Source organism: Nicotiana tomentosiformis, chromosome 11 (assembly GCF_000390325.3).
Source record: "Nicotiana tomentosiformis chromosome 11, ASM39032v3, whole genome shotgun sequence".
Lineage (NCBI taxonomy): Eukaryota > Viridiplantae > Streptophyta > Magnoliopsida > Solanales > Solanaceae > Nicotiana > Nicotiana tomentosiformis.
In genome coordinates, this window is record NC_090822.1 from 73,229,610 (window position 1) to 73,239,978 (window position 10,369).

Here is a 10,369-nt window from a genome sequence, read left to right on the forward strand (position 1 = left end):
TCAACATGCATTAACTCTCTATTCTTTAAGCACAATTGCATCAAGAGTTACTGCTTATCAATGAATCTCATTCATAATAATACAACTATTTTTTTTCCTTTTCTTGTTCAATGCAAGTGGCTCTTACCTTTTCAAAAAAGTGCACCTTTCTCCTTATTTCATTAGTTCCACTCAAAAGCCAAACCAACCACCTTACACTTCAACTTTTACAAAGTTCATAACAATTTTAAGTGCTCGTGGGAGGTAAATGGTTCAAATAGATGGTCAATTCAAACAAAAGGGTAAGGCTTGTAATGTGGTTACCAAAGAAATAGGATTATAGGCTCAAAAGAGTTAACTAAGATACATAACAATTAGGTGGGTAAAATATATAAATGGTACAACAAAGGAATGCCTATATCACTTCCAAGACTGAATAAAACTACTATTTCTCTTTGCAAACATACGGGGCAAGTTCTAGACATCAAATTCAATGCACAGAATAACACAAAACCTTACACACACACACATGGCACATAACTCACTCAGGATTGGACTCATCAAGATACTCTAGTGTAAGCAGTTAAGCAAAGTTAAGATCATACGATTTAAGGTACTTATGCAAGAGTCAAAAAACTGAGCCTAAGAGTCATAACTAAAGCACTTACTATTCTCTAGGAATAATAAATTCAAGAGATATTGCTTCAATTCAAATCATAGAACAAGGTTTCCTACAACTAATAAAATAAAACTAACTACACCCGGTTCAATCAAAACCCTTGGAAAAGAACCGCGGCACAAAGAAAAACCAAGGTCAAATTATTACACTACCTACCAAAAGAAAATCTTTTTGTATTTTTCTTTCGACTTTAATCCCTCAAGAAACCCGTCGAATGATATCCATCGTCGGGAAAAATCAAAAGTTTTAAACTTTTTATGTTTTTTTCAAATTTTTTTCAATCTCTAACTACTAAAATTAACAAAAACTAAAATACATATACATACAACATACAAATATCCCCCTACCCCACATTTTACATTGTGGCATGTCCCCATGACACACTATTAAAAAGCATAAGGTAAAGGAAATTTTCCTGAATTTTCAGTCGGGGTCTGAGTCGAAGTCGGGCTCCATTCCACGTGCCCAAACTAGTGCACACATCCACGCAGACAACTTCTTCTCAGCCTTCTTGGGGTACACCCCCACACTTGTCTTTCTCAATCACTAGAGCCTTCTCTTTTGAACTCTTCATCTTCCATTCAACATTTGCACCTGGCTTCTCCTTTTTTACTACACTTGCTACATTCATCTCGAAAGTCACAGTCTCTTCACCCACTCTAAGAATGAGTTTTCTATCATGTGTATCTAGTATAGCTCTAGTCGTTGCTAAAAATGGTCTTCCTAGGATGAGGGGGACCTCCTTGTTCTCCTCTATAGTCACCACTATTAAATATACAGGAAATACGAACTTATCCACCTGCACCAAAACATCTTCTATTATCCCCTCGGGTGTTATACTCGTTTGGTCTGCCAGCTGCAAAAATATTGGCACCGACCTTAACTCTCCAATCTCCTAAACTATTTTCCTGTAAATAGATAATGGCATTAGATTAATTGAAATCACCTAAAGACTAATCAAAATTTAGAGTGCCTAAAGAGTAAGCTATAGTAAAACTCCCTGGATCTCCACACTTTTGTGGGAGTTTATTTTACAAGATAGCACTGCAATGCTCTGTGAACTTGACCACAGAAAGTTACTCTGAAACTTGGGATTCTCACAAATTCATCATAAGAAAATCCACTGTTTGCCTATCTTAGTATTACTTTTATGGCCACTTAGGACATTACGCATTAAGTATCTCACTTTGTTCCTAGTATTATAGTTTCCCATGACGTGGCCAAGCAGTGCAGTTTTGGAGTTATTATAGCAGAAATATGTCCAGCTCATAACAAATGTTCAGTTTCTCTTTAAACCTTTGCAACATGTGGTCATCATTAGGAGTCTTGAGACTCGTGTAGATCTTCTACTTCTCTACATGGTTGATTTTGATGTCATACTGGGTATGAATTGGCTGTCACCTTATCATGGTATATTAGATTGTCACGCCAAGACGGTGACCTTAGCCTTGCAGGGGTTGCCTCGATTAGAGTGGAGAGGGAATCTTGGCCATTCTGCCAGCAGGGTTATATCTTATATGAAGGCTCGGCATATGGTGGAGAAGGGGTGTCTAGCTTATTTGGCTTATGTCCGCGATTCTAGTGTGGAGGTTACTTCCATGGATTCAGTGCCGGTTGTTCGTAAGTTTCCAGAGGTGTTTCCTGCAGACCTGCCGGGGATGCCATCCGACAGGGATATTGATTTCTGCATTGATTTGGCTCTGGGCACTCAGCCTATTTCCATTCCGCCCTATCGCATGGCCCCACCAGAGTTGAAAGAATTAAAGGAGCAGTTGCAAGATTTGCTTGATAAGGGCTTCATTAGACCTAGTGTCTTGCCCTGGGGTGCACTGGTGTTGTTTGTGAAGAAAAAAGATGGATCGATGAGGATGTGTATAGATTATCGGCAGTTGAACAAAGTCACCACCAAGAACAAATATCCATTGCCGAGGATTGATGATTTATTTGATCAGCTTCAGGGAGCCAAAGTGTTTTCAAAGATTGATTTGAGATCTGGCTACCATCAGTGGAGGATTAGGGCATCCGATATTCCTAAGACAGCTTTTCGGACTCGGTATGGGCATTATGAATTTCTAGTGATGTCATTTGGGCTGACAAAAGCCCCAGCAACATTCATGGATTTGATGAACCGCGTGTTCAAAACCTACATGGATTCCTTTGCTGTTGTGTTTATTGATGATATCTTGATCTACTCCCACAGTCGAGAGGAGCATGAGCAGCACCTTCGGATCATTCTTCAGACTCTGAAAGTCAGCCAGTTATATGCTAAGTTCTCAAAATACGAGTTTTGGTTGAGTTCAATTGCTTTCTTGGGTCACGTTGTATCAGCAGAGGGTATTCAGGTGGATCCTAAGAAGATTGAGGCAGTCCAGAATTGGCCTAGACCCACGTCAGCTACAGAGATCCGTAGTTTCATGGGTTTGGCGGGCTATTACCATCGATTTATGGAGGGGTTTTCATCCATGGCAGCCCCGTTGACCAGATTGACCCAGAAGGGTGCCCCGTTCAGGTGGTTATACGAGTGTGAAGCAAGCTTTCAGAAGCTCAAGACAGCTTTGACTACGGCACCAGCATTGGTATTACCCACAGGCTCAGGATCTTATACAGTATATTGTGATGCATCTCGTATTGGTCTGGGTGCGGTATTGATGCAAGGTGGCAAGGTTATTGCATATGCTTCACGACAACTGAAGGTTCACGAGAAGAATTACCATGTTCATGATCTAGAGCTGGCAGCCATTATTCACGCGCTGAAGATTAGGCACTATCTTTACGGCGTGCCATGTGAGGTATTCACTGATCATCGGAGCTTGCAGTATTTGTTCAAGCAGAAGGAACTCAATTTGAGGCAGAGGAGGTGGCTGGAGCTATTGAAAGACTATGATATCACCATATTGTATCTTCCCGGGAAGGCCAATGTGGTGGCCAATGCTTTGAGTAGAAAGTCAGTCAGTATGGGTAGCCTTGCATATATTCCAGTTGGTGAGAGACCGCTTTCATTAGATGTTCAAGCCTTGGCCAACCAGTTCGTGAGGTTAGATGTTTCTGAGCCCAGCCGTGTTCTAGATTATACAGTTGCTCGGTCTTCTTTATTTGAGCGCATCAGAGATCGATAGGATGACGATCCTCATTTACTTTTCCTTAGAGACATAGTGCGGCATGGTGGTGCCAAGCAGGTTACTGTTGGAGATGACGGAGTTTTGAGGATGCAGGCTCATATTTGCATGCCTAATGTGGATGGACTTTGTGAGCTGATCCTTGAGGAGTCCCACAGTTCCCGGCATTCTATTTATCCGGACGCTGCCAAGATGTATCAGGACTTGAGGCAGCATTATTGGTGGAGGCGAATGAAGAAGGACATAGCTGCCTATGTAGCTCGGTGCCTAATTTTCCAGCAGGTAAAGTGTGAGCATCATAGACCTGGTAGTTTACTTCAAAGGTTAGATATTCCTGAGTGGAAGTGGGAGTGTATCACTATAGACTTTGTTGTTGGACTCCCACGGACTCAGAGGAAGTTCGATGCAGTTTGGGTCATTGTGGATAGGCTGACTAAGTCAGCGCATTTCATTCCTGTGGCAGTTACCTATTCCTCGAAGTGGTTGGCAGAGATTTAAGAGTCAGCTGGCCTAGTACCATGATAGACGCCATCACGACAGGTTGGGATTTTGGGTCGTGACAAGTTGGTATCAGATCCTAGGTTACATAGGTCTCACGAGTCATGAGCAGTTTTAGTAGAGTCTTGAGGATCGGTACTGAGACGTCTGTACTTATCTTCGAGAGGCTGCCGAACCTTTAGGAAAATTTCACTTTCTTGTAATCTATCGTGCAAACTTATTGATTCCGGAAAACTAAAATTATGTTATTCTATTCTCTCACAAATGGTGAAAACACGTACTACCGGATCGGACGGTCAGCCACCAGTGCCACCAGTTAGGGTCACGAGAGGTGGGTGCCTTGGTAGAAGCCGGGGCCGAGATAGAGGTCGAGGTGTCACTCGTACAGCAGTTGGAGAGGCACCTGTAGCACCACCAGTTGCTCTAGCTCAGGAGCAGATTCCAAATGTAGTAGAGCCGGCGGGACCCGCTCAGGCACCAGCTGTGCTCATTGAGATTCCAGACCTACAAGAGGCTTTGACTCATATATTGATAGTTTGCACTAGCCTTGCTCAGGTGGTTTCGGCTCAGGACACACCAGCCACTTCTCAGATCGGGGCAGGTACTCACACCCCTGTTTCCCGCGCTCCAGAGTAGGTAGTGCAGGGACTTCAGATACCAGGGGCAATACCGGCCCAGCCGACTGTTGCTACTCAGGCCTCGGCAGTCCTTGTTATAGTAAATGATGATCAGAGGAGACTGGAGAGGCTTGGGAGGCTTCGACCTCCATCATTTAGCGGTGCTGAGTCAGAAAATGCTCAGGGTTTTCTGGATAAGTGCCAGCGGATGCTTCAGACATCGGGTATTTTGGAGACCAGTGGGGTCCCATTCACTACTTTTCAGTTTTCTGTAGATTCCTTCAGATGGTGGGAGACTTATGAGAGGCGCAGGCCGGTCGGTGTAGTACCACTTACATGGCGGGAGTTCTCTATTCTCTTTTTGGAGAAGTTCGTGCCATAGTCTCGCATGGAGGAGCTGCGTAGACAGTTTGAGCAGCTTTGGCATGATGGCTTGTCTGTGACCCAGTACGAGATGAGGTTTTCTGAATTGGCTCGTCACGCAGTTTGGTTGGTTCCAATTGATAGGGAGAGGATTAGGAGGTTCATTGATGGCCTCACATATCAGTTGTGGTTAGTCATGACTCGGGAGAGAGTATCGGGTGCTACTTTTGATAAGGTAGTTGACATTGCTCGGCAGATAGAAGTGGTCCATAGTCAGGAACGTGGAGAGAGGGAGGCCAAAAGGCCTCGTGGTCCAGGTGATTTCTGCGGTGTTCCTTCAGGGGGACAGTTTTACCGTGGTAGGGGTCGTCCTTACAGGCACGCTCAAACGGGTCGTCCAGTTCACCGTGGTGCATCATCCAGCCATGGTTCATACAGTTCTCATCAGGGTCAGCCATTCCTCGGCTCCCTTCCAGCCCAGAGTTCATCCCGTGCCTCTTCAGATCAGGGTTCATTTGCACCGGGTGCTTCTAGCAGTTATTCTGGTTCTCGGGGCCCGATTCAATCAGCACCACCACCAGTACCGGGGAGCTGCTTTGAGTGCGGGGAATTTGGGCATATGTGGAGACAATGTCCTCGTCGCTCAGGAGGTCTAGTGCAGTACAGAAGTCAGACTACAACTTCAGCACCAGTTACTTCACCGCCCGCCCAACCAGCTTGGGGTAGGGGTCAGGTAGCTAGGGGTCGCCTAAGAGGGGGAGGCCGATCAGGGGGCGGTCAGGCCCGATTCTATGCTTTTCCTGCCAAACCAGATATTATTGCTTCAGATGCAGTGATCACAGGTATTGTCTCAGTGTGCCATAGTGAGGCTTCTATATTATTTGACCCTGGTTCTACTTATTCATATGTGTCATCGTACTTTACTCATCATTTGGATATACCCCGTGAGCCCTTAGTTTCACCTATTTGTGTATCTACGCGGGTGGGCGATACTATTATTGTGGACCATGTGTATCAGTCATGTGTGGTAACTATTGGGGGATTGGAGAATAGAGTTGATCTTCTATTGCTCAATATGGTTGATTTCGATGTAATTCTGTGTATGGATTGGTTGTCTCCATGTCATGCTATTCTAGACTGTCACACAAAAACCATGGCGTTGACCATGCCGGGGTTGCCAAAGGTTGAGTGGAGAGGTTCTCTAGACTATGCTCCTAGCAAGGTAATTTCTTATCTGAAAGCCCAACGTATGGTTGGGAAGGGGTGTTTGTCATACTTGGCTTTTGTGAGAGATATTGATGCAGATACTCCTACTATTGATTCAACACCGGTAGTGAGAGACTTTCCTGATGTATTTCCTGCAGACCTGCCGGGTATGCCGCCCGACAGGGATATTGATTTCGGTATTGACTTGGTGCAGGGCACTCATCCCATTTCTATTCCTCCGTATCGTATGTCACCAGCTGAGTTAAAAGAATTGAAATAGCAACTTCAGGAACTTCTTGATAAGGGGTTTATTAGGCCTGGTGTGTCGCCTTGGGGTGCACTGGTTCTGTTTGTGAAAAATAAAGATGGTACTATACGGATGTGTATCGATTACATTCAGTTGAACAAAGTTACAATCAAGAATAAGTATCATTTGCCGTGTATTGATGATTTATTTGACCAACTTCAGGGAGCGAGGGTATTCTCCAAAATTGATTTGAGATCTGGGTACCACCTGTTAAAAATTTGGGATTCGGATATTCTAAAAACGGCATTCAGGACTCGTTATAGTCACTATGAATTCCTTATGATGTCGTTTGGGCAAACAAATGCCCCAGTAGCATTCATGCACTTGAAGAATAGTGTATTCCAATCATATCTTGACTCATTTGTTGTAGTATTTATTGATAATATCATGGTGTACTCACGTAGCCAGGAGGAGCATGCACGACACTTGAGTATTGTACTACATAGGCTGAGAGAGGAGAAACTTTATGCCAAATTCTCTAAGTGTGAGTTCTCGCTTAGTTCGGTAGCATTCTTGGGACACATAGTGTCCAGTGAAGGGATTAAGGTGGATCCAAAGAAAATAGAGGCAGTTAAGAGTTGGTCCAGGCCAACTTCAGTTACTGAGATTCGGAGTTTTCTCGGCTTGGCCGGTTATTATCATCGCTTCGTGGAAGTTTTCTCGTCTATTGCATCGCCTATGACTAAATTGACCCAGAAAGGTGCTCCGTTCAGGTTGTCGGATGAATATGAAGAGAGCTTTTAGAAGCTCAAGACAGCTTTGACTACAACTACAATATTGGTGTGGCCTACAGGTTCAGGGTCTTATACTGTGTATTGTAACACGTCGCGTATTGGTCTCGGCACAGTACTGATGCAAGACGGTAGGGTGATTGCCTATGCGTTCAGACAGTTAAAGGTACATGAGAATAATTATCCGGTACATGACCTTGAGCTAGCAGCTATTGTTCATGCCTTGAAAATTTGGCGGAATTACTTGTACGGTGTCCATTGTGAGGTTTATACCGATCATCGGAGTCTACAACATCTATTTAAACAGAAGGATCTTAATTTGCGGCAGCGAAGGTGGTTGGAGTTACTTAAGGATTATGATATCACCATTATTTATCATCCCGGAAAGGGTAATGTGGTAGCTGATGCCTTGAGTCGTAAGGCGGAGAGTTTGGGAAGCTTAGCATACTTACCAGTAACAGAGAGGCCTTTAGCCTTGGATATTCAGGCCTTGGCCAAACAGTTTGTTAGATTGGATGTTTTCGAGCCGAATCGATTTTTGGCTTGTGTGGTTTCTCGGTCTTCTTTATATGATCGCATCAGAGAGCGCCAGTATGATGATCCCCATCTGCTTGTCCTTAAGGACACGGTTCAGCACGGCGATGCCAAGGAAGTCACTATTGCAGATGACGGTGTATTACGGACGTAGGGTAGGCTATGTGTGCCTAATGTAGATGGTTTGCGTGAGTTGATTCTCTAGGAAGCTTATAGTTTGCGATACGCCATTCATCCAGGTGCCGCGAAGATGTATCAGGATTTGAGGCAGCATTATTGGTGGAGGCAAATGAAGAAAGATATAGTTAGGTTTGTAGCTCGGTGTTTAAATTGTCAACAGGTAAAGTACGAGCATCAGAGATCGGGAGGATTACTTCAGAGACTTGAAATTCCGTAGTGGAAATGGGAACGCATTACCAAGGACTTCATAGTTGGGCTTCCACGAACATTGAGGAAGTTTGATGCGGTTTGGGTGATTATGGATCGGTTGACCAAATCTGCACATTTCATTCCAGTTGGTACTAATTATTCTTCGGAGTGGTTGGCTGAGATTTATATCCGCGAGATTGTTCGCCTACATGGTGTGCCATTGTCCATCATTTCAAATCGAGGCACATAGTTTACATCACAGTTTTGGAGAGTAGTGCAGCGAGAATTGGGCACACAAGTTCAGTTGAGTACAGCATTTCACCCTCAAACAGACGGACAGTCCGAGTGCACTATTCAGATATTGAAGGATATGCTACGTGCTTGTGTCATTGATTTTGGAGGTTCTTGGGATAAATTTCTACCACTTGCGGAGTTTGCTTACAATAACAGCTACCAGTCGAGTATACAAATGGCTCCGTATGAGGCATTATATGGGAGACGGTGTCGATCTTCGGTTGGTTGGTTTGAGCCGGGTGAGGCTAGGCTATTGGGTATTGACTTGGTTCGAGATGCTTTAGAGCAAGTTAAAGTGATTCAGGAGCGGCTTCGCACGGCGCAGTCTAGACAGAAGAGTTATGCCTACAGGAAGGTTCGTGATATTGCTTACATGGTTGGGGAGAAGGTTCTGCTCAAAATTTCACCAATGAAGGGTGTGTTGAGGTTCGGGAAAAAGGTCAAGTTGAGCCCTTGGTATATTGGGCCTTTTGAGATACTTAAGAAAATTGGAGAAGTAGCTTATGAACTTGCATTGCCACCCAGTCTATCAGGTGTTCATTTAATGTTCCATGTATCCATGCTCTGAAAGTATGTCGGGGATCCGTCTCATATCAGCATAGTGCAAGTGGACGGTAATTTGACTTATGAGGTGGAGCCGGTGGCCATTTTAGACCGGAAGGTTCGAAAGTTGAGATCAAAGAACATAGCTTCGGTGAAGGTGTAGTGGAGAGGCCAGCAAGTCGGAGAAGCTACTTGGGAGATCGAGCAGTAGATGCAGAGCAAATATCCACATCTATTTGAGACTCCATGTATAATTCTAAGCCCGTTCGAGGATGAACATTTGTTTAAGGGGGGGAGGATGTAACGACCCGACAGGTCGTTTTGACTATTGCAATCCCGTTACCCCAATTACCGCTCAAATTGTGAATTACAGTTGTTATTTGGCTTGCCGAGGTAATTGCTTTCGGTCCGGTGAGGTTTTGAAATGATTTGGAGCACTTAGTCCCAAGGTTTAGAATTTAAGTTGAAAAGGTTGACCGGATGTTGACTTATGTGTAATGACCCCGGAGAATTTTTGCTAAAGAAATTAAGGTTTGGTGGTGCCGAGGGTCATTTCTGCGACCACTATGTGCTCGCAGAATCACTCTGCGGATCGCATAATGGTCGCAAAGTGGATCAGGAGAGGGGCAAGATTTGAGAAAAATCTGCGGTGCACTATGAGACCGCAAACCGGTTTTGCGGTGCATTATGCGACCGCAGAATAAGTATGTGGGCCGCATAATGACCGCAGATCGGTTCAGTAATGCCCAGCTTTGGAGGCCAAATTATGCGGCCGGTATGCGGACCGCATACCTGTTATGTGATCGCATAACTACGTCGGAGCTTCCATTCTTTCCAATTTTTTACCCAACCCAACTTCGATTTATAGCCCTTGAAGCTCATTTTTGAGCCAAAATCTGACATTTTAGAGAGAGGTGAGAGCATTTTAGAGAGAGAAAGTGAAGATTTAGTCATTTATCCATCAATTCTTGTTCAAGGTTTGAAGATTTCACAAGGATCTTGCTAGGGCTTCAAAGAGGTAAGAATTTCTTTCCCTAATTCTTCAATTTCGAGTTTGGAGTAAAGATGGGTGAATAATAGTATGATTATTGGGTGTAAGAGTATTATGTATACATACCAATAAGGTTGTGGAA

General features: G+C 44.1%; 1 protein-coding gene across 1 annotated transcript; it reads left to right on the forward strand.

Annotated features, from left to right (window-relative positions):
* Window positions 1–5,277: 5,277 nt before the first annotated feature.
* Window positions 5,278–7,618, forward strand: LOC138901667 (uncharacterized). Its single transcript, XM_070189445.1, has 2 exons — window positions 5,278–6,474; window positions 7,559–7,618. Exons 1-2 carry the CDS (start codon window positions 5,278–5,280, stop codon window positions 7,616–7,618), a joined length of 1,257 nt encoding a protein of 418 aa, XP_070045546.1.
* Window positions 7,619–10,369: the final 2,751 nt, after the last annotated feature.